Source organism: Rousettus aegyptiacus, unplaced genomic scaffold, assembly GCF_014176215.1.
Source record: "Rousettus aegyptiacus isolate mRouAeg1 unplaced genomic scaffold, mRouAeg1.p scaffold_m13_p_1, whole genome shotgun sequence".
Lineage (NCBI taxonomy): Eukaryota > Metazoa > Chordata > Mammalia > Chiroptera > Pteropodidae > Rousettus > Rousettus aegyptiacus.
Window position 1 is genome coordinate 91,410,819 of NW_023416284.1, and position 25,696 is coordinate 91,436,514.

General features: G+C 53.3%; 1 protein-coding gene and 1 pseudogene across 8 annotated transcripts in view; both read right to left on the reverse strand.

Annotated features, from left to right (window-relative positions):
• Positions 1 to 2,447: 2,447 nt before the first annotated feature.
• The window catches only part of COL11A2 (collagen type XI alpha 2 chain), a 30,410-nt gene continuing 7,161 nt past the window's right edge, over positions 2,448 to 25,696 (reverse strand). For 2 of the 8 annotated variants that reach the window (XM_036238625.1, XM_016147025.2), the window contains 62 exons: positions 25,236 to 25,313; positions 24,839 to 25,090; positions 24,542 to 24,604; positions 23,683 to 23,862; positions 21,335 to 21,394; positions 21,195 to 21,236; positions 20,902 to 20,964; positions 20,528 to 20,602; positions 19,949 to 20,035; positions 19,634 to 19,690; positions 19,415 to 19,468; positions 19,273 to 19,326; positions 19,121 to 19,174; positions 18,885 to 18,938; positions 18,670 to 18,723; positions 18,543 to 18,587; positions 18,366 to 18,419; positions 17,902 to 17,946; positions 17,649 to 17,702; positions 17,408 to 17,452; positions 17,219 to 17,272; positions 16,939 to 16,983; positions 16,678 to 16,731; positions 16,504 to 16,548; positions 16,254 to 16,307; positions 15,806 to 15,913; positions 14,693 to 14,746; positions 14,344 to 14,397; positions 14,206 to 14,250; positions 14,067 to 14,120; positions 13,908 to 13,952; positions 13,712 to 13,765; positions 13,557 to 13,610; positions 13,271 to 13,324; positions 12,756 to 12,863; positions 12,519 to 12,608; positions 12,278 to 12,331; positions 11,939 to 12,046; positions 11,710 to 11,817; positions 11,526 to 11,579; positions 11,369 to 11,422; positions 11,103 to 11,210; positions 10,841 to 10,894; positions 10,547 to 10,600; positions 10,275 to 10,328; positions 10,070 to 10,123; positions 9,616 to 9,723; positions 9,196 to 9,249; positions 8,993 to 9,046; positions 8,803 to 8,856; positions 8,269 to 8,322; positions 7,896 to 8,003; positions 7,736 to 7,789; positions 7,524 to 7,577; positions 7,142 to 7,249; positions 6,935 to 6,988; positions 6,592 to 6,627; positions 6,360 to 6,413; positions 5,977 to 6,244; positions 5,287 to 5,399; positions 4,705 to 4,911; positions 2,448 to 3,995 (listed from right to left, as the gene is read on the reverse strand). In XM_036238625.1, coding sequence (XP_036094518.1) covers positions 3,855 to 3,995; positions 4,705 to 4,911; positions 5,287 to 5,399; positions 5,977 to 6,244; positions 6,360 to 6,413; positions 6,592 to 6,627; positions 6,935 to 6,988; positions 7,142 to 7,249; positions 7,524 to 7,577; positions 7,736 to 7,789; positions 7,896 to 8,003; positions 8,269 to 8,322; positions 8,803 to 8,856; positions 8,993 to 9,046; positions 9,196 to 9,249; positions 9,616 to 9,723; positions 10,070 to 10,123; positions 10,275 to 10,328; positions 10,547 to 10,600; positions 10,841 to 10,894; positions 11,103 to 11,210; positions 11,369 to 11,422; positions 11,526 to 11,579; positions 11,710 to 11,817; positions 11,939 to 12,046; positions 12,278 to 12,331; positions 12,519 to 12,608; positions 12,756 to 12,863; positions 13,271 to 13,324; positions 13,557 to 13,610; positions 13,712 to 13,765; positions 13,908 to 13,952; positions 14,067 to 14,120; positions 14,206 to 14,250; positions 14,344 to 14,397; positions 14,693 to 14,746; positions 15,806 to 15,913; positions 16,254 to 16,307; positions 16,504 to 16,548; positions 16,678 to 16,731; positions 16,939 to 16,983; positions 17,219 to 17,272; positions 17,408 to 17,452; positions 17,649 to 17,702; positions 17,902 to 17,946; positions 18,366 to 18,419; positions 18,543 to 18,587; positions 18,670 to 18,723; positions 18,885 to 18,938; positions 19,121 to 19,174; positions 19,273 to 19,326; positions 19,415 to 19,468; positions 19,634 to 19,690; positions 19,949 to 20,035; positions 20,528 to 20,602; positions 20,902 to 20,964; positions 21,195 to 21,236; positions 21,335 to 21,394; positions 23,683 to 23,862; positions 24,542 to 24,604; positions 24,839 to 25,090; positions 25,236 to 25,313 — 4,665 coding nt within the window. In that variant the 3' untranslated portion in view covers positions 2,448 to 3,854. The remainder of the gene's footprint in view (positions 3,996 to 4,704; positions 4,912 to 5,286; positions 5,400 to 5,976; positions 6,245 to 6,359; positions 6,414 to 6,591; positions 6,628 to 6,934; positions 6,989 to 7,141; positions 7,250 to 7,523; positions 7,578 to 7,735; positions 7,790 to 7,895; positions 8,004 to 8,268; positions 8,323 to 8,802; positions 8,857 to 8,992; positions 9,047 to 9,195; positions 9,250 to 9,615; positions 9,724 to 10,069; positions 10,124 to 10,274; positions 10,329 to 10,546; positions 10,601 to 10,840; positions 10,895 to 11,102; positions 11,211 to 11,368; positions 11,423 to 11,525; positions 11,580 to 11,709; positions 11,818 to 11,938; positions 12,047 to 12,277; positions 12,332 to 12,518; positions 12,609 to 12,755; positions 12,864 to 13,270; positions 13,325 to 13,556; positions 13,611 to 13,711; positions 13,766 to 13,907; positions 13,953 to 14,066; positions 14,121 to 14,205; positions 14,251 to 14,343; positions 14,398 to 14,692; positions 14,747 to 15,805; positions 15,914 to 16,253; positions 16,308 to 16,503; positions 16,549 to 16,677; positions 16,732 to 16,938; positions 16,984 to 17,218; positions 17,273 to 17,407; positions 17,453 to 17,648; positions 17,703 to 17,901; positions 17,947 to 18,365; positions 18,420 to 18,542; positions 18,588 to 18,669; positions 18,724 to 18,884; positions 18,939 to 19,120; positions 19,175 to 19,272; positions 19,327 to 19,414; positions 19,469 to 19,633; positions 19,691 to 19,948; positions 20,036 to 20,527; positions 20,603 to 20,901; positions 20,965 to 21,194; positions 21,237 to 21,334; positions 21,395 to 23,682; positions 23,863 to 24,541; positions 24,605 to 24,838; positions 25,091 to 25,235; positions 25,314 to 25,696) is intronic. The other 6 variants (XM_016147026.2, XM_016147027.2, XM_016147029.2 and 3 more) reach the window with 6 other exon arrangements.
• On the reverse strand, positions 21,876 to 21,994 carry LOC118605342 (annotated as a pseudogene).

Sequence of the window (25,696 nt, forward strand, 5' to 3'; positions counted from 1 at the left end):
CCATGGGTGACTTCTCATTTCAATAGATTTAAGTGGGGAAACATGATCATGTCCTGTGAACTGCACAGCTGGCCAGGAAGAGCTAGGATGTGCCCCTGACATTCCCTTGCTGACCACACTGAACTTACAAGAATAGGGACTACACAACCATATCACTGTGTCACCATTCCCTATTACAGAGGAACTTCTTTCTGAAGCAGTTAGAGCCTTGCTTTGACCTACTGCCTCCCTTATCTCTTCTCCACCCCACACCTGCCCTGATCATTCAAAAACTACAAATGCCAGCATACGACATAGCCAAGAAGGGGAGGACAGGGATGTGCAGCCCACGGCTTCTGGGATATGTAGTGTTCTTAGGTACAGTGATCTAAGTGGTCCAAATTTTACAAGTTGTTTTTTGACTATAAGTCACAGAGGCCAAAAATATCAGTCCAAGTCTGAGAAGCAGCTCCAAGGGTGTGACAGGCTAGAGGACCTACCCTCACAGCCTGCCCACTATAATCTCACTGTCCTCCCCACTCCAAGTCCTCCTTTCCTAAACCTCCAAGCCTGTTAGCTGCGTGCCTTCCTCCGGTTTCTTCACACCGTCATCCAACTCGGGTGAGGCCTTGCTAGCACACAACTCCATCATATTGCGTATCTTTTCAAACACCATCACTGACTCCCTCTTCCTTAGTGGGTTCAAGTTAAACTCCTTGGAGAAGCAGTCAAGATATTTCAATTTTGTAAATTATATAAATGTCTATCACTATGCCGAAACTAATATAAATAATATTGAATGTCGACTCTAATTGGAAAAAAAAAAAAAAAAAGATGTTTCGGAACTCAGCCTTTCCTATAAGAGTTTATGTTCTGATCCAATCAAATCCAAAGTAACTCCCCAAAGTTTCTGCCTCTCTTTTATCTCCTCCTGGCCCCATGCAGAAGCCTCTACTGCCCACAAGCCCCTGGAGCCACTGCCAGCACCCATATATCCAAATGCCAAGGCACCTGCACTAACAACACCCAGCCCCACCCCAAACCCTCAACTCTGGAGCCCTGCCCTTAACTTTCTCCCATCTTTCCTTAGAGCCAGGCCTCAGCTGGCCCCAGAGAAGTCCTGCTACAGAGAGAGGGAGTGGTCCTGGCATCTTCCGCAGTAACTTCCCACAGAATCACTCACAAAAGTGTTATATGGGGTTGGCTGGCATACTAGATAAATAAGCTTTTGTGGATTGGCCTGGGGACCTAACCATCATGTATAAATGTTATTTGAGTTACTGTATGGCATTGTTTCCGTGAAGAAAAGCTCTCAGCTCAGAGCATCTGACCAAAAGTGACCTTTGTGGACACTCCCCTTTGTGCTCCCAGGGCGACCTCTGTGGGTTTGGCTCCAATTGCCGAGAGAGCGCTGAGAAACCTCCACTCTGGCCGGGATTGGCTGTGAGTGGGTGCAGGCGAAGAGAGTGGGGTGCCTTTATTTAGGTCTGATCATCTCTTCAGCCTGGGAGGGAGGGAAGATGGGTTATCTGAAGCCCTCGGGGTTTGGAGATAGAGACAGAGGGTGCGGGTGATCCCAGAAATCCCATCCATCACCTGACCCCAAATAGACAAGATCGGGGGCTTCCCTTCTACTCCTCCTCCTCCTGGATTGGGGCAGAGTAGGAGTGTTAAACGAGGGGCAGCGGTTTCGAGATGTCTTGGGGGCCGGAGTCTTTCCCCAGCTCTTCAGCGGGCAGAGGTCTTGGCGCTGGCACCAGGGGGCAGCAGAGGCAGGGAGATACGCGGAGCTCGAGGCGCGGGCTTGCAGAAGGAGGGGTTTTCACCTGCCATCAGTCTTCCTGCGGAGTCTTGGCTTCCAGACCCCCATAGGAGAGCTTACTGGAAAGAGGGATTAGATTCAACACTCCAGGGCTTCAAAAATTGGGGTTTTGTCCTTGGACGGGGACGAACAAGGCAGTGCTGTCGGGGATCCACGGGAGAAAGAAGCGAGGGAGTGTCTGGGGAGTATCTACCCCGGACTCTGAGTCTGGAGTGCAAGGCAGCCTCTGCCCAACCTGCCTCCTGGGGTTTTGCAGACGTGAAGCTGGGACACACATATGCATACGCGCATATGCCCTGCTGCCCCCGCAACCAGGCGTCCAGCACGGAAAGGGGTGTCCCTACTGGGATGAGGCCCTGGAATAAAATTCAATCTACTGCCAGGACGGGCGGGGCCAGGAAGTGCTGTGTAAAGAAGGGAAGGCCTAGGAGAGGCGGGGAGGCCAGCTAGGGATGCCCGGTTGTGCTCCCTGAACAGCAGCAGGGCCTGACTGGGACCCAAGACTGGATCATACAGAGCTGCATGAAGAATAAGCCCTGAAAGGGGACGCTAAGGAAGGAAGGAGTGGGGTCAGCACAGAGTAGGACGGGGAGTGAGGGCTGTGCATCTAGATGCAACAGCAAAGCCTGTAATGGCGTAGACAGTAACACACACACTTGTCCAGCATGGGGGCCCCTACACAGCCCTGGCTTTTTACGACTGGACATTGCAAGGTTGAGGAGGAAGGATGAGATGACCAGAGCTACAAGTGCAGGAAAACGTTATGGAAGTGAGTCTCAGTCTCATTTGCAAAGAGTTTAGACTCTAAGGCTCCTTCCAGGTCTCTAAAGATTAGGGGCGGGGGTTGTGTTTGAGGCACACCCTCTCCCAATCCAGCGCTAATGGCAGGCAGAACTGGGGTATCCATTTGTGATTCTAACCATGTTAGCCACGCTTTATGATACCCCAGCTGGATAGGCCCTCCAGGAACAGGGATTAAGCCATCTATTTCTGGCTCAGCCAGGAAGAAGGAGCATTGGATGGTGGATGGGTAGGGATTGAAATAACAACACAAGCACCACACACACCCTAGGAGACAACCGCATGTTTTAACTATCAGTCGGAATGGATGCTGGTCATAGAGATAGACGAGGTCCTGGGATTCCATTCCATCCACATGCCCCACATTAATCCTTCAATTGCAGGATCAGGGAAGGTGAAGGGATGCTCAGGGGAAGAACTGAAGTGGCCAGGATGGCATTAGGATACTCAGGAGGCTCAGGGCCAAGGTGACTTCCCAGCTAATCTGGAAGATTTTGATATTTCAACAGTCCTCTCAATACAGGCCCTGCACACACCCCTCACAATTCCGTTTCTCCCCCAGGGAGTGGCCTGATCCCCAAGTAATAGGCAGTTTCTGCAAGCCCCAGACCAAGTGAAAGACAGCAGGTATGTGGGTCAGGGAGCCAAACACCAGGTAGGTAGAGATGAGAGAGCCCCACCTGGGCAGAGAGAGTCAGAGCCCTGAGGCAAACGAGACCATATATTCCAACATTCACAGTGGGTGCTACAGGTTGGGTGTGAGGGAGTTAGTGTTCGACTGGAAATTCCCCACACAGTCACTGAGGAAAGCCCTGAGGCAAGGGACAGTGATCCCTGGAGAGCCCTATCTCCAAAGTCCACTGATTTTTTTATTAGCATTTCTCTCTTTATCTTTTTTGTTATTCGGTTTTCCACTCTTTAAATAATTAATATAATTACTTTTAAATACAAAATACAGTGTCCTTTCTCTTCTCTTCCTCTTGTTTGGGGTGATTGGAAGGCAAGTTTTAAATAGGTGTGTCAGCTGTCTAACAGGTCACAGGCTCCAGATGGGAGGGCCAAGAGCCCAGATACCACCCCTCCCATGGGGTATCCTAGCACCCACTTCACTCCTCCCCTGGTCCGCTCGCGGCGCCCTAGCCCAAGGCCCCCTAGATGGTGAGGAGCCCTCTTGGGAAGTAGCACAGAGCTGATGCTGTGAGATTCCAGGTGGGCCTGGTTTCGACTGACAGGGTCAGAGAGAGAAAAAGTGCTAGCCCATGAAGCAGGCAGGCCCCAGTAGCACCCCTCCGCGCCTCGGGAGGTTCTCCAGATCTGAGAAGGAGGCATCCAGCACAGGCAGCTGCTCCAGCACGGGCGTTCGCACCTCCAGCACCGTCCGGCCTTGCTGTGTCTTGAGGGGGGAGAAGGGGAAGTGAGGGGGGCGGAGTGCACATGCCCCATGGAACCCCACCCTCAGGCCCAGGCTTGTCTCCCCTCTAAGCACCATGAGAAGCTATTCCTCCAACCGTGTCACATGTTCAGACTTGCTGAATTTTCTTCCAGGGAGTCAGGATCAGAGAAGTTAGGAAGGCTGCATGCGCCTATGCGCGTGCTCGCATGTGTGCGGGTGTGCTCACGAGCCAGTCTGTGAGGCTTTGTCTTTGTCTTTGAGATGATCTGTCTGCGGTGGTTACGTGAGTCTGTGTGACTGCACAAGGACGTGTGTATGTGTCTGTGGGTGTGCCTGTATGATGACAGCCAACATGATTCCACATGTGTGTGTACCTATGTAACCCCATCCAGGCAACTCTGGAGATGTATACAAATTGGGGGCATCTCTGCCTCTGTGCCTCCATGGAGAGTTGCCCCCTGTGTGCTTCTGCTGGACAACTTGTGCAAATGTGTGTTTGAGCCTGCATGACTCACTTGGGGTGATGCTATGTGCACACAGGTGAACCCCATTTCCATCTTCCCCACTCTATTCACCCCCATCTGAGCTTCCTAAGACATATGTGACACCAGGAAGCAGGACTCTGGCTCTCCCTGGTGCCCCTGCCCAAAGGGTCTTCCTCCAGCCTGAGCCTGGGATCCACCCCTAACGGGCTCTTCCTGCTTCCCACCTGACAGCCATCTCTGAATTCCTTGACATAGGGGCTTGTATCTGGGCTCAGCTCATCTTCATTGGCCCCCCTGAGCCTCAAGGGGCCTTCCTGGGCCACACCAGAGCATGGGTAGGAGACATCCTGGTGAGCAGAGACACTGAGCAGCCGCAGGAAGGTGAGCTGGACCACGCCTACTGGGGAGCCTTCTGAGTCCACATAGGAGAACTGGCAGGAGAGAGGGCTGTGGTCAGAGGCAAACGGAGCAGCCTGCCGAGCCCCTACAGAAGCAGGGTAGCTGGGCCAGGGGAATGGGTGGGGAATGGGTTGGAGGAAAGGGCTGGGGAGAAATGAGGGCCAGAGTGAGAGCCAGGAGACAAGGTCAATGAAAGGCAAACTTTTGTCTTGAGTTGCCAAGGGAAGGAGACAAACTGAGCATAGGAGGGCTGTGAGAAGGAAAGGGAGAAGGCACAGGAATGGAGAAGGGCCAGTAAGTGGTCTCTGCAAGCGAAAGGGCCAAAGAGCTTGTCACATAAACCCAGAAACCACTACACCGCGACAGGGGTGCACTATGGGGCAGGAGAGAAGGCAGTCGGGGGTCACCTGTGTAACATCGTCCCGTGGCATCACACAGGTTTCCCCTCCTGCTGTAAAGTTGCAGAAAACCAGAAAGGCATCCCGAGCACAGCCCTGGTTGGGGTCGACCCAGTATTCGCCTGTTGGGTGAGGGAGGGGGGAGAGTCAGGGCCCTGAGGGCTCAGACCCAAGATGCTCTTTGCTCCCACATTTCCACTGTCCCCCCCAGCCCTTCCCACAATGCTCTCAGTTTCCCAGTCCTACCTCTCTCCCACCAGAGCCCCATAACACAGCCCACCCTACTCCAGGTTCTTTCATCACCTTATACCCCTGCCCCATCTCTGACAGCCCCGACTCCAGCACACCCCCAGGCTCCTGGAAAGGGTAGGAGCACTGATACCCTCATGCTGCTACAACGAATGTGTGGCTGCAGGTTAGCACACATCTGTCCAAATGCAAGCACATGTATACACGTGTATGTTTATCTATTCCTATAGATACCAGGCTGATAATGAGCTAGTACACACTGGTAGGACCATATCAGTTACTAAATATTGAAACACTTCTGAACTGATTGGTAAATAGCTGCTGTTCCACCCTCTCTCCTATCCCCACCCCTCCCACCCCAACATCTTCCCCAAGACTCTCCCGACATGCATTTTGCTTGTCCATGCCCATGCTGTTAATATTTTTGTGTCCCCTGAGGCTGACACTGACCATCAGGCAGCTCTGGGTGGCAGAGCTTCAGGTCCTGGCAGGTGCGAGCAGGACTGTCCTGGGTCCCTGTTGGCCGCCTCATCTGCTCTATCTCCTCCCGCAGGGAGTCAAGTGAGCCGAAGATCTCCTCCAATCCCCCAGGACTGCCCGGTGCACCCCTGGTCGGCATGGCCTCATCTTCCTGCATCAGGCGGCTTCCATCCACTGAGCGCCGAGTCTTCTTGGGCATCTGGATCGGTAGGGGCTGGATCACTTCACCCGGGGGGCCCTGGATGGAGGCACAGATAGAGAGGATGAGAGATGAGGTCAGTATGAGCATGAAGCAGAGAAACACTGGAACAGAGAGGGACAGTCAGAGAAGCAGGCCCTGACTTGTAACTCACTGGGTGTCCTGGAGGGCCCTGGATGCCCTTCTCTCCCTTGGGTCCAGCTGGGCCCTGCAAAAGGAGTAAATGAGGTCACCAAGGGGTCATGAGGTCAAGCATGCAATCAAGATCACAGAAGCATCAAATCAATATCCAGGCTGGGAACAAGAGTATGTTTGCTCCAAAGAGATAGTGACAAGTCCAGCTTGGGAGAAGAAGCAGAGCTCAGAGCTGGCTGGGGTTCACTCACTGTGGCTCCTTTGGCTCCCTTGGGGCCAGCAGGTCCCTGTGAAATTAGAAAACAAGAAAGAGATGGTCACCATAGGGGAGAGTTGGGACAAGGAGGAATGGAGAGGCAAGGTCATGAGTCCACAGGACAAGGGAATTCACAGGGGAGCAGGCATGAGGGGACACAGGGACATTGAGAGATCCTGGTAGGATGGGGGAGGAAACACTGCAGGTATAAGGACATATGGGGGAAACTGAGGCCTATGCTTGTTAGGCTGACAATTGCCATGGGAATCATTGGGAGATTACAGAAAGGGGAGCAGTGGGGTTTAGTGGGGTTAGTGGGGGAAAGGTGGAGTACTCACGGGGAGGCCAGGGGGCCCTCCAGGACCAATGGGGCCAGATGCTCCTGGGATACCCTAGGAAAGGGAGGGCCTATTTCAAATGGGTCATTTTTACCTACCCCTCCCTCACCCTACCATTGAGTCTCTACCCCTGATCCCACCCACCCCCAACACTATCTGTACCCTCATTCCCCCAGACCTTCTATGACTAAGCCCTCTTCAACTCACTGTCTCTCCTTTCTGTCCAGAGGAGCCCTGAGGGCCAGGAAGTCCTCGATCACCCTTCTCTCCCTGTTCCCCAGGGGGCCCAATCAGTCCAATAAGACCTGGGTGACCCTGAAGAAGGGAACAGGTGGTCAGGGGGAAGCAGAGAGGAGACGCATGGATGTGGGAGGAGACCACAGGGGTCAGAGCCCAGAAAACAAGAGATACTCAAGTGCAAGGCCTGAGGAAAGAGCAGGGGCTATGAACAGCCCTCGATGAGTAAGGACCCCCAAAGACTTGGTACTGGAGGCCTGAAATAGAATAGTGGGCACTCAAAGTGCCCATAGGTTTTAGGGGATACGAGTGAGAGGAAAGACACCTGGCCACTTGTTCATCTGTCACTCACCTTCTCTCCCTTGGCCCCAGCATCACCCCGGAGGCCAGGAAGCCCTGGGGGTCCCTGTGAGGAGACAAGGAAGTCACTCTTTCCAGGGAGAGGTGAAAACAAGCTGTTCCCCAACCACTTCTGACTTCCTCTAGGGCTTCGGTTACATGCCCATTTATTTACCAAGAGCACTCCCACCCTCACCCACCCCCACCCAATCCATAGTCACTCACCATGGGACCTGGAGGCCCAGCCTGGCCTGTGGCTCCAGGACGACCTTGCTGGCCCTGCAGATTTGAGGAGACCACAGAGGTCAAGAGGAATGTCCCCATACCTTACCCCTTCCATAGCCCCTCACCTCTTCCAACCGAGCCTCTTGACACAATGACTTACCACTGAGCCCGGGAGCCCCCTCAGACCATCAGGGCCAGGTTTTCCTGCTGGGCCTGCAGGACCCACAGGGCCTGTCTTTCCTGGGGCACCCACAGCACCAGGATCCCCCTGAAACACATGTAAGGAATGTCTCCTATGAGGCAGAGGAGGGGGTTGTGGGTGGGAGCAGGGAGTCCAAGGTAGACAGGGTGAGGCAGGGAGGAGAGGCCAAACCCCAGGAGCCAGAACGAGTACAGGAAACACAGTCCTCCCACAAGGGGCTCAGCTTAGGGGAGGTGGACATGGCGTAGGCATTCAGAGACAGAAGAATCAGGAGTAAAGGGGCAGGAGGATGGAGGAAGTGTTCCATCATCCAGGGCAGACTCTCCCTCACCTTGGCTCCCTTCTCTCCTTGTCGCCCCTCAGGACCAGGTGTGCCAGCAGGACCCTATGTGTGAAGATAGGAAGGAAGAGTGGATGAAGCCATGCAGAGGACAATTCACAGATGGTAAGAGCTCGTACAGCTTTACCAGTTGTTAAAATAATGAGTAGTTCTGAGCATCTGGTGAAGAACCACTTGCCCACATACCCCCTACTGCCCTACCTCTCCTACTCCAGCAACTAAAGGGTTAATCCCCGGTCCAGCAGGGGCCCTCCAGAAAGCCAGCCCCTTCCTCCAGTGTCCATTGTGAGTGGTTGGTACACACCACCACCCCTGGCAAGAACTTACATACCAAACCCCAGGAACAAGCATACCCCAAAAAACATAGCACACTTATAAACACGTGTGCTCAAGCAAATATGCACCCTACCCAGGGACAACCCAGACACCAGGCATCTCCCTGCTCATCCCAACAGCCATTGCCCCATCTTCTATCCACCCTGCCAAGGACTGACCCTCAAGGTCCCAGGTTTCTAGTTCACTTACCCGCTTCCCAAGTGGTCCAGGGGGCCCATTCTCCCCAGTGGGACCAGGGGATCCCTAAGGAGAGAGGAATAGGGGTGGGTGAGTGTTTACCCTCCAGCCAAGGGACCCCTCAAGAGTGGAGCGAAGAAGAGGGGAAATGAGTCTAAATGCTTGGGCTCAGGGGTAAAGGGAGGGGTCACTGCTCACTCACAGGCTGCCCTGGCTCGCCATCCTCTCCACGGTCACCCTTCGCACCATCCTGGCCCTGTGGGGATGAAGCAAGGTCAGAGGGGGGTCCCAGTCTGGCTGGTATCACCCCAAGACTGCTGATCTTTCCATTCCTCTACCTGCCCTGCCAGCTTCCAACAGCCAAGTTCACCAGCCACACAGAAACACACCCTAGGTAAGACTCACCCGAGGGCCACCTTCTCCAGGAGGGCCAGGGTCACCAGGAAAACCAACAGGGCCCTAACCAAGAGGGAGAACAAAGGTCAGACTCACAGCCCCCTAAACACACACAGAGCCAACACAGAGCCCCTTGGGCACATGTAACACTCTCCCTCTCTACAGACAGTGCCCCCCACCACCCTAAAAAGAGTCCCCTTCACCTCCTCCCTGTCGGGCACTACATGCCTTCTAATACATTTTAACTAGAGGATGTCTCTCATGTTCTCTCTCTCTGGACCCTAGACCCCATACACCCCTCCCAGGAGACCCCATACCTAGAGCCTTCCTCCCAGGTATCCCCTATTCTTGGGCTCTAAGATCCTCATACCCACATTCCCAGGTCTCCCATTCACAGGAGCTCCTCTCGGCCCCTCCCCACAAACTCACAGGATTCCCTTTGGGGCCATCATCCCCGGTGGGGCCTTTAGGCCCTGGTGGTCCCGCCTCTCCCGGCTGCCCCGACTCTCCTTTCTCCCCACGCTCCCCACGTGGACCCTGGAGGATGAGTGGAGGGTATAGATGGTCCCGAGGGGATCTTGAAGATCAAGGATGCAGCCCCTGCTTCCGAGACACCTTCAGCCACCCCCAAATCCCCTCAGTGATGGTGGGATACACACAGAAAGACAACCCCATACAAGGGTCCCTTGGCTCCTCTTCCCTTCAAGGAAGGGGTGGCAAGGTTCACTTACACCCAGGGACCAAACCCCCCACAGAATGGCCGGAGCAAAGACTCCTGGGCTGTAGAGGAATTCTAGCTCCAGGAGGTTACAGGAAAAGTAGGGGTGAGGTTGGGGGTGGGGTGAAAGGAGATGGGGAGAGGTGCCTCAGAGCTATCACTCACCTTGACACCTGGTTCACCCTGGACCCCAGGAGATCCTGACTCTCCTGGCTCCCCCTGCAAGGAGATAGGGGTCAAAATTCCTCCTTCCCCCCTCCAAAATCTTGACATTCCTCACAGCTCATTCTCTTTTGACTGCCAACCAAAACTGGAGGAAGTCCAACCTCATCCTCCCCAAGAGCAGGCCATTCACCCCCTTCCTAGATACCTTCTCTCCAGGGGGACCCAGGTTTCCAACACCTCCTGGGGGACCTTGTGGACCCTGGAAAAGGAACAGAAATAAGGATCACAGCTTAGAGAAGTAGTGCCATTCTAGGGGCAGAGCCTGGATGAGAGCTCTGAGGTCACAGCAGTGAGACAGTGAGAGGCCCAGTGGCTTCTTGTGGTACCCAAAATAAGACTAGAGTTTATAGTTGGGGGAAAGGGAAGCAGAGGACTGGCCACATTAATTTGAAGGGACAAGAGGCAAAGAGGACTCACATCAGCTCCATTTGGTCCAGCTGGGCCTCGAGGTCCGGGGGGGCCAGGTGGTCCCTGGGGAGAAACAAATACACCAGAGATTGGGGAAGAAAATGAGAGAAACAGTGATGGATGCACATGAATTATGGAGGGTTGCACAAGGCAGAGATCCTGGGCAAAGAGGAGGAGGAGCAGCAGCCAGGCCAGGGATCAGGGAGCCAGTGGCAGCTAGGATGGGGCTGGATGGGTGGAGGTGACTAGTAGGTGGGTCTTGGGTCAGTAGGAGTCATGCAACATTAGTGAAGTCACACTCACCATAGGGCCCACATCTCCTGTTTCTCCCTTCTCTCCTGAGGGGCCTGGCAAACCCTGTGCAGGTAGACACGGCACAGACCCAGCTGATCAAACTGCCCTAGAGCCTCCCACTTCTCTCCCTCAGATCCCACATGCTTGCACCCCCGGTCTTCTGCCCCCACCTCCCCAGTCCTTATCGGAATGGGGCTAGCAGGGGTCTGGGGCAGACATCAGCTCCATCCTGACCCCAATTCTCAGCCGCTATCTCCACTCTTCAACTCACCTGTAGACCGATGGGTCCTGGGGGCCCATTGAATCCTCTTGTTCCTTCATCGCCTTTGGCTCCAAAGTGTCCCTGGGGTCCCCGAGCTCCAGGCTCCCCATCTGCTCCCTGAGGAGCCGGGACAAGGGCACAGAGATGGTCACATAGAGCTGGGTACCAGCCCCGAGCCCCCTACTCCCATCTCCAACCCTATGGGAAGAAGGGAACTGAGGGCAGACTGGGGACTGCTGGGGCCTCTGGTGAGAGTAGGCCAGGCAGTCACTCACCGCTGTTCCAGGCTGCCCCACAGGACCAATGGGTCCAGGGGGTCCAGGAGGGCCCTATGGGAGAAATGAGAGTCAGAGATACCAAGACAGGGAGAGAAACCAGGTGGGAATGAGGTTTAAGGCCAGAGGTCAGAAGTCAAAGGTCATAGACACTTACATGTTCACCCTTGTTCCCTTTAGAGCCTTTCTGTCCGGGGTCTCCCACCTCACCCTGGGAGAAGGCAGACGAGACATTAAAGAAAGGAGATGGGGAAAGTGGGGAGAGGAATAAGACAGGCCATGCCCAGATCTGCAATCTCATCTGGAAAGAAGTTGAGTCCAGGGTCTGTGGGTTCCCTCACCTTGTCTCCATCCTCTCCTGCCACTCCTGGGGGTCCAGCAGGACCAGGAAGCCCCACAGGACCCTGTACCCCATCACGGCCAGTCGGACCAATGGGGCCCTTCTCACCCTGTGAGAAGTGAAGAAAGGAGTCATGACCTGAAGACGACCCTCACCCTCAAACATCCCCACCAGAAACCCTCCATAACCTAGTAGCTCTTTGGGGGCCCTAGCAGGGACCCCACACTCACCGGGACACCTTTCTCTCCTGCTGCTCCAGGGGGACCTTGAGGTCCTGGGCGCCCTGGAGGTCCAATGGGTCCCCCTGATCCTGCCGCACCTCGCTCCCCAGGGGAGCCCTGAGAGGAAATGAAGTTAGATCTCCATGGAAGAGACCACAGCCTACCAACACCAGAGGACCCTGGCCATTGTTCCCAGGAGAATAGCCCAAAACAGATGCATTACAGCTGACTCTAGACTCCCTCTGCCCAGTCCACAGCCCCGCCTAGATCCAGGTGCCACTATTCACCCTTATTCACCACCGCCTTTCTTGGTTCATCCCCCACTGACCCCAGAGACCCCAGACTCACTGCAGGGCCAGGGGGACCAGCCGGACCTTCATTTCCCTTCAAACCGGGTCCACCCTATGAACCAGAGATTTGGAGTAAATCTCAGACATGAGACAGGAAGATGGGACATCACAGGAATGGCGGTCCAGGAAACATGCAGGATTGGGGATGGGGAACAGGCTGAGATGAGAGTGGGTGACTCTGAGGAGCACCAGGATTAGCAGTGACTTGTTAACAGGTGGTCTGGTAGGGTGATACTCACAGCAGTGCCGGGGAGGCCTCTCTCTCCTGGGAAGCCCCTAAGCCCAGCGGGACCATCCTTTCCTGGGGTCCCAGGGGGACCAGGATCGCCCTAAAAGGAAAGAAAAAGTGGTGAGCCATAGCCATGCTACTAAATTATGCAGAAAGTTCTAACACCCCTCAAACCCCCAATTGACTGTACCCTTCAGCACCCCAACCCTGGTCCCGCAAGTTCCCCTCTACCTGGCCCCTTACTGACCTTTGTTCCTTCTTTTCCAGCTGTTCCAGTCAGTCCCTGTTCTCCAGGGGGCCCTGGGGGGCCTGGATGACCTCTCTCCCCCATGGGCCCAGTTTCTCCTGCTGCTCCCTGGGAAAGAAGCAGAGAGATCCTAATCTTAGACCCTTCAGCCCACCTTCTGCCTAAAGCAGCCATCCTGGCCACCCTAAAATACCCCTCTAGAACCCCTTTATGTCCCAAAGCTACTGGGAGATTTCTAGGGGCTCTCTGAGGCCCCTGCTCCGGTTTTCAGTCCCTGATGTGGAGCAACTATACCACCTGTGTCCCCACTGGGGAACTGCCTCTTCTCCAAGACCCCAGAAAATAAAAACTGGCCCGGGAAATTGAAGTTGGGCATCGGTGCTCCTAATCCCAGGCCCACCATTTACCCCAGCTCCAAGAGGCCCAGGGAAGGGGCTTGTGATGGGGAAGGAGGACAAGGAAAGATAGAATAATTCCAAGGTCTGGGGTCCACTCTCTCCGAAGGGCAAACATACCTGAGGTCCCACCACTCCCGGGGGGCCTGGGGGGCCAGTCTTCCCTTGGAAACCCTGAAAGAGGAAGAGAGGAGAGAGCAGTCGGAATACACTGTCAGGCATGGACAGTGTGGGAAGGAACCCAGGTTCCCAGGCGAAGGGCCAAGTCGCCACCAAGTCCTTGGCCATGGGTCGGTCTGAGTAGCGAGCACTAGGATGCTCTCCGCTCCTCCAGGAGAAACACCCTGGTGGGCCTTCCAGACAGTTCTGGAATTTGAGGGTCTGAGGGAGCCAGGGCATCACTTACCACTTCTCCTCTCTGGCCCGGGTGTCCTGGCAGCCCATCCTTCCCAGGGGGGCCCTGGAAGGGGTTCAAATGTCAGGTGAAGTCTAAGCAGGGAAGGGAATGGGAAAGAAAGATTCAGAGAACTAAGATAGGCCAGAGGTCAGAGGGCAGCTTACCGGAGGTCCTTTGGGGCCAGGAAATCCATTGGGGCCCTGAGGCCCAGGGAGACCCTAGAGACAGAGCTGGGTTGAGTCAGGAGGATGAGGCGGGATGCTGGGCAGGGGACACGGCTTCTTCCCTGGGGTAACAGGGAGTTGCTCCACTTGGCTCCCTGGGGAGAGCTAGGGACAAGAAGACTCCAGCAGCACTTACCCTTTCTCCGGGGGGTCCATGAGGGCCATCACCACCCGATGTTCCCTGTGGAGGAAACAGAGTCAGAGGAGGTGCTTTCTAGCTTTCCTGAGGTCAGAGGAGTTGGTGGGGAGGCGGGTTAAAGGGTAGATGGCCGAGAGTCCCGCCAAGACCACTAACCTTAGCTCCAGACTTCCCAGTGGCACCTCGGGGACCCCGCTGACCTCGTGGACCCTAGAAGAGAAGAGAGGAGTTGTCAGAAATCCCCAATACACCCCTTTGGATCTAAGATACAGGTCTCTCTCCCCACTGCACTCACCGTGGGCCCCCGCTCTCCCCGCGGTCCTGACTTCCCAGACAGGCCCTGGTGGGAATGAAACAGACAACACATTACCCAGGGCATGGCTCCCCACAGAGCCACCCTTCCCTCCATGTCCTCTCTCTTCCCCAAACTTACCCGGGCTCCCTTCTCTCCACCAGCTCCAGGAAAACCAGGAAATCCCAGGGACCCCTGGTGGAAATGGAAAAGGAAAAATTGAGACACGAGAAAAGGGAAGGGCCTAAAAAGGGCCAAAGGAGGTCAGGGGAAGTGATGGAGGCAGTAGTGTGGGAGACCTGGGCTCCGCCAATAACTAGGTGACCTTGGACAAATTCCTACTGCTGTCTGAGCCTGTTTCCTCCTCTGTGGAACAGGATAGGCTAAATTCTCTCTATAGAGCCCCCACTTCTCTGTCAGTCTGTGCATCCTGCAATCAGGTATCGGGAAAGGAAAAGGAAGAAGGGATACAAATGGGGCATTGCATCACCTTGGGACCCTGGCGTCCAGGATAACCAGGCAGACCAGGAACACCCAGCTTTCCCTGTGGAAGGACAGGGAGCAATGAGGAGTGAGAAGAGTCACAGATGCCACCCTACTCCTGGAGACCCCAACCCTCAGAGATAGGAGCCAGCCTCAATCCAGCAATGCTCCCCAATAAACCTCCAGCCCCTGGCCCCTCATCTCCTGCCTTTCAGTCTGCCTGGCTTTTGTAAGCTCTTCTTTCTGAGAGCAGATTTTCCCCAACTCTAGTGCTAGGATCTTGCCTCCCCTGTGTCTGAAGACTAAAGTCTGCAGCTCCATCAAGTCCTTGTGGTTTGTGATCTGGTCCCTGCCTACCCGTCAACCTGAGCTCCATCTTTCCCAGAACACACTCATGCTCCACAGAGGCCAGTCCCCTTGCAGGCCTCCACACAGCTTGGGACGACCTCTGCCTTCTGTTCATGCCCTGCACCACTCCAACTCCCCCAGTATGCATCCCCTGCCTCCTGATGCTTCAGGGCCCATTTTGCTGAGGCAGCTGTGGAATGGAGGTTGGGTGTAGGGATTCAGTAATCTGACTGCCAGGGCTCAAACCCTGGTTCTGCCCCTCGCTGCCTGTATGACTAACAAGTGTCTCAACCTGCTGGTGCCTCTGTGAAACAGAACATTAATTGTGCCTACCCTACAGGATCAATATGACAAGTTAGCACAATGCCGGCACATAGTAAGTACTCAGTGATAGCTCCGAAGATCTCAGAGATCGTGAGCTCTTGACTTTCTTCCTTCTCAGAACTCCTATTGCTCTGAGTCTGGACACAATTTCATACTGCTTTGTACACACAGTAACTTTATGACAGCCTCTACGCCTTGTCCTCATCGATCTATTATAAACTCTTCATGACAGGGACTTTTCCTTGACTTCTTATCTATTGCCCCTCAATCCATCAGTGTCCAAGAGATGCTTTATACAGAAAGGAGCATAATTAACACATGGCCATCTTTAATTGACTTGCTGACTCCAACTGTTGGCATCCCATGCCCACCCTGATTCCAGTGCCCATGCCCTCATCCCCTCAACATCCCTAGAGAATGCAGGCACAGATCCCTCATCCCCCATCACCTTGTCGCCCATGAGCCCAGGGGGCCCAGGGTCTCCAGTGGGTCCAGTGCGTCCCTTTGGCCCTTCAGGACCATCCTCTCCCCTGGAACCAGGGACTCCAACCTCGCCCTGAGTGAGAGGGTTGGAGAGATGAATGTTGGGGACCAGGAGTGGGGCCTTAGCCCCAAGAGAAGAGGCCTGGTAAGATCCTTGGTAAGACTGAATGGGGTTGGCAGGGATCCCAGAAACTATTGCAGGACAGGGAACTAAACAGAGCAGAGAGGGTGTAGTTATTGGAGGGACACAGACCGTGGAGTTGCCATCCTGCTGTGATCAGGCCCTAAAGGGTACAGAACACTGGATATTGGGACTCCAGGGTATCAAGGGAACAGGTGGATAATTAGAAGCTCCAAAGTGCAGCATCATTAGGACTAAGAGATGGGAGGTCAGTGTGGGAGTTTCTACTCACCCTGTCACCTTTAACACCCATGTCACCTTTGAAGCCGGGAAAGCCATCATCACCCTAAGAAAGATGGGGTGACAACATAACGGATGATAAAAGGTCAGAAGGTTAAAATGAAGGATTTAAAAGAACATGTGTGGGAGGGTGGATTTCAGTAGCTGAAGGGCAGGCAGGAGGGAAGGAAGGAGGAAGAGATGGACAAAGAGGTTGGTGGTGCAGGATAGAGGTATTGGGAAGTTCGGGGCACACTGCTCACCTTTTCACCCTTATGTCCCTTCAGACCCCGAATTCCATCCACACCCTAGAATTAGAGAGGAAGACAGAGACAGAGATCAGGGCCAGAGGTTGGGTTGGGGGTACTGAGTTCCTAAGGCCACCAACTGGTTTCCACAACCATGGTCCTTTATCTCCCAGCCTGGTGGTCTTTTACCTTGACACCTCGAGGTCCTGGGTATCCTAGAGGACCCTGAGGTCCAGATGGACCCTGGAAGAAGAAAGAGAGGTATCCATAAAGGGATCACAGGGTGTCGCTGTGGGGACGTCGGGGACTGGGAGAGATAAAAGTGACAACATCGGAGAACACCGTCAGAGCCACGTGAATGATGAGATAAGGGAATCCCAAGGACGTTGAGGCCCCAGAGTCTGAGTGGAGATCCCTTCATGGGGTGAAAGGAGGTATGGAAGATCTCACCTGGTTTCCTTTGGTTCCAGGAGGACCTTCCTTCCCGGGGTGGCCCTGGGAGTAGGCGAAGGAGAATGTGACCACTAGCCCCTGTCACTTTTCCTGCACCCCTCCCTATACTTCAACCATCTGTGACCAGATGAAGCTGACTGACCATGGGCAGGCACCACCAGTCACCTCCCAGTGCAAGGGACACACAGTATAAATAGACAATGAAGGTGCTTGGAGGGTCATTCAATAGGACGGAGGGTCAAGGAATATTTGGAATAAGAAGTGGGAGCCCACTCACCGGAGGTCCATCCGAGCCAGGCATGCCAGGTAGCCCTGGTTTCCCTTGAGGACCCTACAGGAAGATGAGGAGGCTCAGGGTCACCAGAGGGGTCAGGTCTGAACACGGCTAAAATTCTGGCCATACATTTATGGCCCTCCTGACACAACCCCCAGGATATCCCTTGTCCCCCAGATCAGTACCACTTACCTTCTCTCCATGAGGGCCAATGGCACCCTGGGGCCCGGGGAGACCCTACACACAGGGAGAGAGAAGTCACAGCAGCCCCACAGGGGTGGGCGCTTTCTCCTCCAGCCAACATCCCCCATTCAGAGCATGAGCAGTAAAGACTTGAGACCCTTAAATTCCTGTCCCCATCTGGGATCAGGCATACTGTGAAAGCCCAGGGGAAGTCGCTAAAGTTAGGGAAGGGGTGGACAAGACAACTCACCTGAGTCCCAGGAGTGCCCTGTTGTCCAGGAGGTCCTGGCTCTCCCTGAGGTCCCTAGAAACAGGCAACGAGGCAGTTATCAGAAGAGGATGGTATCAAAAAAACTTAGGGTGGAAAACTGAGTCTCAGCAGGGACGGCCAAGAGGGCAAGAACTAGAGCAGGCGGGAGATCAAATGGTGGTAAAGGGAACAGGGCCTTGGCAGGGAACTCTGGGGCTAAGGGTTGGGTGGGGTGTCCATGCCAATCACTCACCAAGCTCCCTTTGGGACCATGGGGGCCATCCATGCCTCGGACTCCCTGAAATATGAGAGGGGCATGAGCAGGCTGAAAGGAAGGCCTCGGCCCTGGAGGGACCTGTGGTTTCTGAGAGGCCTGGCCATTGCTGAGGGTGGGACAGGGCAGAGGCACATCCGTCAGACCTCCAGTTCATCCCAGACCTAAACAAACACAGCCAGCCCAGATCCACAGGGCGTGGGTCTGTGGGTCTGTGGGTTTGTGGGTTTTTGTTTTGTTTTTCTTAAGGAATTTTTTTTTTTTTTTTGGCTGTGCTCAGAGCCTTTGGTGCCCTGCACCATATGACCCTGCAAGGGTACTTGGGGGTGGAGGCTGAAGCAGGGGTGGGTGGGAGCCAGCGAGGGGGGACTAGAGAGGAGGTAGGAGCAGTTAGGAAGATAAACAGGTAAGATCAAGGTCAGAAACCAGAGACAGTCACTTACTGGAGGTCCAGGAATACCAGGTGGGCCTTTAGGGCCAAGAAGGCCTCGAGGTCCCTGCATTCAGATGAGGGAATAATATGGCATGCATGGGTGAAAGAAAATGTGCTTCTTTCATACACATCCCTCCTCTGGAATCCCCAGAGCCCTACACCACAATCGGACTCCCCGGACACTCACCGACTCTCCAGGCAGCCCCCGAGGCCCAATCTCCCCATCATCTCCCTGGAGAAGGAGGACATGGTGAAGTGGCCTCATCTTCCAGCCCTCTCCTATCCCGAGCCCGTGCCTTGGCCACCATACTTACCCGCTCTCCATCCTCTCCAGGTGGCCCAGAAAGGCCCTGGGCACCAGTATCACCCTGGAAAATGGATGTACAGGTCAGAGGGTCCTCAGAGCCCCCAGCACACAGGCAGGCACTGACGCTCTTCAATTAACCAACCAATTTCACTCACTGAGCTCATACCGGAACCCTCGGCCTCCTTCCCTTGCCTTGAGATCCCTAGTCCCCAATATACTTACCCTATGTCCCTTCTCCCCAGGAAGCCCTGGGAGTCCATCAAAGCCTCGGTCACCCTAGGGGAAGAAGGGGAAGCCTACATGAGGTCACAGTCCCTTTCCCACCCTATCCCTTCCTATTGTGTCCTGAGTTAGGAGGGGCCACTTCTTGAGGAAACCTGGGGAATTCAGTTTCCAGAAAACAAATGAGCTCAGATGGGGCTGGGAGTTAAGCATCTGAGAGGGGCCCAGCCTCTCACCTTCACTCCAGGTTCTCCAGGCATCCCTCGGGCTCCATCAGCACCCGCTCGGCCCTGCAGATGCAAGGGAAGTGTCAGAGCAAGCAGAGGACAGTCCTCCATGCTCTGTGCCCCATCTCCCAATATTGCCCATCCCACCCCTAGTCACTCACCCTTCTCCCAGCCTTTCCGGGAGGGCCTGTGAGGCCCTGAGGTCCCCTGGGGCCCTGGAGAGGGAGAGTTGGGGATAGGGTTAATTGGCATAGACAGAGGGGAAGGCAGTAGGTTGAGGGTCTGCTAGGTTGAGGGTGTTACCTGAGGTCCTAGGTCTCCAGATTCTCCTTTCAGGCCAGGGCTTCCGGGTTGTCCCTGTGAGAGAGAAAAGAGGTTGGCTATATTGAAGGACATACCCAACAGTCACCTCAAAGCCCTCTCCAGAGCAGCAATATAACTTTTATTTAGTTCCTTTCCAGAACTGTCCATTCTCCCACATACAAATAAAGAATCCCCTACCCCAATACCCCACTCACTCACCAAGGGTCCAGGGCGGCCTGTGTATCCCATGGGCCCAGGGGGTCCACGGAGTGCCAGCTGTCCAGGGTAGCAGGGGACACAGCAGAGCTTAGAAGAGGCAACTGGAGAACTCCCAGCCCCAGTACACCCTCCATATTTGCCTTTCCATTCCTGATTCTTGTTCCACTGCCCTGTATTCTCCCTAACCTCCCTCTCAGCCCCAAACCAACCCAGACATTCCCCTGTGTGATATTCACTCCAATGCTTCCAACCCCTCCTAGAGTCTTCTCTTTCTCCCCATACCCCTCTACCAAGATCCACTCCAGCCCTACTTACCCGTGCCTGCTGCAGAACTGCCTGGGCCTGAGCCTCCTGGGCAGCCACCACAGGGCCCTTGTCACCCCCACCGCTGCCAAACCGGAACTGAGGGGCAAGAAGAAAAGTTCCAGGTTCCCTTCTAGGAAATACATGTGACCTTTCCAGCCAGAGATATCATCCAGTATTTCTGCCTGATCTCCTAGGCTGTGGGACACCACCCATCCCCATGGCCTTCTCTAGTATCTTCCACTGGAGGTTTTCAGATAATCACTTAGAGGTTTCTGAAATTTAACTCCTGTCCTCCCCCCCCCCACTCTCTAGCCTCTTCCTCCCAAAAGACTCTCCTTTGGTTCTAGACACCCTGAAATATAGGATTTTCTGCCTGGTTCTAGACAACCCAAGTTTTATTCTAGAAGATCCATGTTTGGTTCTAGGTCATCTACTGAGGCTCTAGTCCCACCACCCCAAAGATAAATCTCTTTGGGTTGATAGTCTTTAGAGATGCTTCAGCTTTCCTGTCCTTCTGGTCCTTGGTGACACAACACAATTCCCCTGTCCTCCCCGTGAGCCCATTCCAAGGCCCAGATGATAACTCACTGGAAGCATGAGGGATGTGCCAGGAGGGCCAGGGGCCCCATCTGATCCAGGAAGCCCCGCTCGGCCTGGGGGGCCCTGGAGTAGGGAGACAGTGAGAACAATATATGACAGATAGGAGAATATTAGGGTCCTAGCATCATTTTTAAACCCTTCTCAACAGGATAACATTTCCAGATCTTTTCTGAGCCCCACCCCACACTCATGGGAAAAAAATGAGGGTAACCCCAACCAGTCTGCCCTCCTTTCTGAGTGCTAGGAAGTACACCAGCCCCTTATTCATTTATCAGCCAACTAATGAGAAATTACTGAGTGTGGTGCCCCCATTGGGTACTAGTGGCTCCTCTGCAGCCCCCACCCCCCACATACTTCCTTACCCTCTCGCCAGGGTCTCCAACTGGGCCTGGGTTCCCCTGGATGCCAGGGGGACCAGTCAACCCCTGAGGAACAAAAGAACAGCGGGTCAAGTGTGGGCATTCACAGAGAAGAGGGGTATGTGGCTGAGGGATGGTCTTTACAGAAGAGATCCAGGGCGCCAAGAGTTCTGACTGGAAGGACACTCAAGAGTTCTAAGAAGAAGTCCTGGGCATATGTAGGGAAGGCACAGAAGAGTGTGTAGGAAGGGTTTCTGAGGAAATAATGGAGGCGTATGGATCACAGCTGGACTCACCGCAGGGCCTTCTGGGCCAGGCGGCCCCTCCACTAGCATACCCTGCAAAGTCAAGGGTTAAAAGTCAGAGGCTATGGCTAGGACTCCAGCTTCTTTCCCCTCTTCCCACTGCCCTCATCTCAGTGACCAGAGTGACTTACAGGTTCCAGCACCGCAGGCTCCCCCTTCTCACCCTTCAGCCCCCGAGGTCCATGGGCAGCCTGAGGGAGACACACATGTAACCCCCAGTGGGGCCTGTGAGTAGCCAGGACGCAGGAACCACCCCCACCATAACTCCCACCTTCATTTTTAGGTCCTCTGAAGCCCTCCTGACCCTAACCCCAAAGACTCCCAAGACTCTCTCTTCACAGACCTCCCAGGACTGCCAAGGAGACCTCAGGGGTTCCCATCCCCAAATTTCCAGCCCCACCTCAGCAAACACAACCTTCTCACCTCCCTCAGAACCTCTTTCATGTAGGTCCTCACCTCCCAACCTTCCAAACCTCCCAACCTTCCCAAAGCCTCTTCTGGAAGACCCTACCCTATCCCCCCAATCGTCCTCTGATCCCAGGAACCTTTAGAACTTTAAGAAACCATTAACTTCCTCACCCTTATTTATTTTTTTAGGCAAGGCAACCCTTGGTTGACCTCACAGATTTTAAGGACCTTGTCAGCTTATAAACCCTTATTTTTTATTATGTATGCCTACAGCACTTGGTCTTCCGAGGCGGTCTCCCATCTAAGTACTAACCAGGCCCGACCCTGCTAAGCTTCCAAGATCAGACAGGTTAGGGCTTGTTCAGGGTGGCTTGGCCATAGATGAATCTCTCCAAGATTAAGAACAGATTTTTATTGGGGTTTGGAGAGTGAACATGGATCCATATGAGAACCTGATATAATCTATAGTCTTCAGAAAAGAAAAAATTGTATGCTGTTACGCATAGAATTCTTAGAATTTCAAGGGGTTCACAAGTTAAGAACTCCCTGGAGGTTAAAAATCTACACTCTGAGTAGATTTAAAGGGAAGTCTCCATTGTATCCCACATTTAGACCCCATAACTGGTTTTTGGAAAACTATGTTTCTTGGGCTCAATTACTCAAATCTCAGAGCAAATATCCTCAAGTCCCCAGAGTTCTTCTCCCAGCAAGGATGCTGCACCCTCCCTCCGGTCCTCGTTTATACTCTAAGCCCACCAGTTGCCTCTATTCCACACTTCCACTCAGGGCCCACCTCAAACTCTAGGGCCAGAACCAAAATAAAAACAAGGAGAATGGAAGACATTTATCACCACCCCAAAAATCTCCCAACAAGAATTTCAGAATACCCCCCTCTACCTCCATCCCAACCAAACAGCAATGACCAATTTTCAAATGTTCCCATATCACAGATCAACCCCAAATTTCCAGAAAGCAGCATTATAAAAAAAAAAAAAAAAAAAAAAAAAAAAAAACAGCAGAGGGTCAAGGGTGGCGATATTTGAGACGGAAGGGATGGGATGAGGCAGCAAGGTAGAGGAAGTAGCTCAAACTGCAAGACAAGCAAAAGATGAAATGGAGTAGATAGGAAATATCCAAACTGACAGGGAAGGGTTGAAGACATGGGAAACAATTAAGGGAGCTAGATAGAAGTGACAAATACTTGGAAGCAAGAGTGATGCCAGTGCCAAGAAAAATTAAACATGGCCAAAATGGCAAGAAAATGAACTGGACAGACAGGAAGTGGTTGGACAGACAGGAAGCAACCAAGAGAATCTAGGAAGCGGACCTTCGACAACAACAACATGACTACTACGACTAAGAGAAAGAAGAAATTCACAAAACAGACAAAAAGTGACTCCTGGAAAGGGCACTATGACAATGAAAGAAAATTATAGGAAACACAAACATTAAGGCCCACAATGGAAACTTTAGGATATGGATGACCCTTGTGATTTGGAAACACACAAGAAGTAGCTTATTATCAGAGGAAATTATCCCAGACAGCATGAGAAACTAGAGTCAAAATACAAATAATAAGTCCCTTTCAGTCCAATCTGACACAGTCACCAAAATGAATGCCATGACTGGAGAAGACAGGCAGGGACAGACAGAAAGTGGCCCATAGGTTAGAAAGTTTAACAAAGGAAACTAGATCATGAGGCAGCAAGATAAATAAAAAATTGTTTGACCAAGAAGAAATGATGGAGACAGATTGAAAATAGAAACAAGGTTATTGACCAAAAGCTTTATGAAATTCAGTTTGACTGAGACAGGAAGTAGCCATAGATTTTTTTAAACTCCCATTGTCCTGGGCAGCAGGATCCATAAGGAGTCACAGGGTAAGACATTTGGCAAGGGAAAGTAGGAAGTAATATTTTCAACCAACATATACATTTTATGTGGATAGAAAATGGCAAACCACCAGTGGGAAGTAGCTCACAGCTAACAGACAATAATCAAAAAGAAGAGAAAGAAATTCTTGTAACTCTTACTCGAAGTCAAAAATGGAAAAGGAGCTCCTTTCACTTACGGCTCCTGAGTAGGCTGTCTCCGCAAAGAGGGCAGGGCCAAGCTCCGTCTCCTCGCGATAATCGTCCCCATAGCCATAGGTGTAATCGTAGGGCCCTGCTGGGGGGTCTGTGGCACCCTCCCCATATTCCTCTGCCAGGAACCTGTCAGCTGTGGAGGGGACCTGGAGATCTGTCTGCTCCTTCCCGGAGATGGGGAGGGAGAGGAGTAGATGGGGGCATTAGGGCTGAGAGGAGTTTTTCCCTGGATCTCAGGGTGTGAAAACTTCTAGCCCAAAGGATTCTGAGGGTAATTGATTGGAACGGGGGCTTTTCTCCCAAGAACAAGAGGATCAGTTGTATAGAAAGGTGATGGCCGTGAAAGACGATAAATCAGGAAGAATGTCCAGAAAATGGGCCTAGTGGAAAGAAATGGTGGATAACAAGAAGGGTGGCCAGAGGGCTGGACACAGAGTGGACAGTCCATGAACATATGATAAAGGAGTCCATGAAATGATAAAAGAAATGGATGGAAAGACTAGGAGAAGAGAAAACATGATAGAATTAGACAGAAAATGGCTCCTAGGAATGGAAATATGACACAGGAAGTAAAACCATCTGACACCAACATGGAGAGGAAGTTACTCCATAATCAAAGAATACTGGAAGGAGACATGGACACTAAAGAAAAATGGCTGTACTGAGAGAGAGAAACAAACTCATAAGTCTAAAGTGACCAAAAGACAGAAGGCCATAAATGAATACGACAAAAAGCCCTCCAGTCAGAGGAGGGGCTGATTCATCAATATGACATGGGGCCTAAGGGGTGGATCACAGGCACTCACTGCCCCAAGTTGGGGTGAGGGTGGGGGATAGAGTTACCTCCTCAGGGAATGGTGAGGGGCTTGACTCCAGGACTCCTTCCTCTTCACTTGGGGAGGGGTACTAACCCCAAGGGGAAGAGGGAGAAGAGTAGCATGGGGTGGAAAGGAAGAAGAGAGGTTAGCAATAAGGGTGGCAAAGCAGCACCTTGTCCCCCTCCCTGAGATCAATGTCTGTGCTGGGGGATGGGGGAAATCTCAGATCTTGCAGCCCCTTTGGAGGGGGAATAGTTTGGGGAGAGTGAATCTCCGAAGTCATAGAGGTTTGGGAGCAGAGATCTGGATACCCCAGCTCTACCTGCTGGTAACCGCTGCCCCTGGTCCTGTGGTGGGGCCGGGCAGTTGGGGGAGCTGCCCTCCGAGCTGGACGTCGGGAGAGGGGAGAGTGGTCCCGTGCTGGGCCAGAACCTCCAATTCGAGAGGGTCTCCGGCCTGGTGAGGGGGACGCCTGCCGGGCTGCTGACCTCTTGGAAGGTGGGGTACGCCTTCGGGGTGGGGTCTGACGCCCCCTGGGGGAAGGGAGAGCCCTGTGCTTGGGGCTCCGAGGCCTCTGCAGCAGAGAGACATGGGAGGGGACATTGAGGAAACTCCCATAGTCTAAGTATATGGTGTCTCTTTGTGCATTGGTGTCATAGAAGATGTTTGTACAAGGAAGTATGAAGAACAGAACAAAGGAGGGGATTCCTCAAGTTTACCTGGTAATCAGGGGTCGTCCCCGCAGTCGTCGCATCGTAATAGGGGGGCTCGTAGTCATAGTAGAGAGACTCAATGGGCTGGGGTTAGGGAAGGAGCAGTGGGAATAGGTATGAAAGGGATGGAGGAGCAGGGAGGAAGGGGGAGGAAGGGAGACAAGGAGATGGTGTGGGATTGGGAAACAGAGTGGGCATGGAGTTAAAAAATAGAGAGTTGGGGATGAAAGGAGAGGTCGGGGGACAGGAGAGAGATGGATGAGGTAAGAAAGGGGGCATGGGGTCCCGCATGTGGGACAGAAGCAGACACAATTAAGAGATTGACCCTCCAAACTTCAAACCACTGACCCCATCACATTTGTTACTTAACCTTCGGAACTCCACCCAATCCAGATCTTCCTTCCCTTCTCCCATGTGCAGAGCTCCAGAGAGGGCCCTGCCCCCACACTTCCACAGACCCATCATTC